At 62.1% G+C, this 617-nt stretch overlaps 1 protein-coding gene across 1 annotated transcript in view; it reads right to left on the reverse strand.

Annotated features, from left to right (window-relative positions):
• ZDHHC16 (zinc finger, DHHC-type containing 16) overlaps positions 1-607 on the reverse strand; it is a 4,109-nt gene extending 3,502 nt beyond the window's left edge. The window contains exons 1-2 of the mRNA XM_009575254.1: positions 404-607; positions 3-164 (exon numbers count right to left, since the gene is read on the reverse strand). Of these exons, the coding sequence (XP_009573549.1) occupies positions 3-164; positions 404-607 (366 nt within the window). The remainder of the gene's footprint in view (positions 1-2; positions 165-403) is intronic.
• Between the last annotated feature and the right edge of the window lie 10 nt (positions 608-617).

The raw sequence follows: 617 nt of genomic DNA on the forward strand, positions 1-617 counted from the left end.
GCCATGTAGTAGTGGAAGACGATCATGATGAGGTTCCAGTGTCCGTAGGCGAGGTGCCAGCAGATCCAGGCAGGTGTGTAGGTCTGCAGGATGAGGGGCAGCAGGCAGATGTACACAATGGCCACGATGGAGCTCGTCAGCCCGATCACCAGTGCCACAAACACCTACGGGGAAAGGGGCCTGGGTTATCGGAGTGGGCAGCACCTGCCCCTCACTGCCTGGGGAGAGGCACAGGCAGGATACAGCTACAGGAAACCAATCTGAACCACACACTGAGGTCCCCACTCTCTTCCTGCCTAGAGCGCAGGCAGCCCTGAGACTTAGTTGAGGAGTTATTTGCCCCAGCAGCAGGCTTGCCCCAGCCCCAGCGCTGGGTGCCCCCCTGCCTGGTGAGGGTACTCACCACGCCAAACCACCGGGTAACGTGGTCCACCAGCCAGTAGACGGGCTCGAAGAGGGAATCAAGCACCACGTCGCCGTTGGTGAAGGAGTTGTAGAGCAGGGAGCGGAGGCAGAGGTGCCCGTACTGCCACAGCTGCTCCACCTGCCGCACCAGCTTAAAACGCCGCCGCCGGCCCAGCCGCAGGCACTTGAGGAGCAGGCGCATCACCGCCGCA

The sequence above is a fragment of the Fulmarus glacialis genome, unplaced genomic scaffold, assembly GCF_000690835.1.
Source record: "Fulmarus glacialis isolate BGI_N327 unplaced genomic scaffold, ASM69083v1 scaffold18043, whole genome shotgun sequence".
NCBI classification, from domain to species: Eukaryota; Metazoa; Chordata; class Aves; order Procellariiformes; family Procellariidae; genus Fulmarus; species Fulmarus glacialis.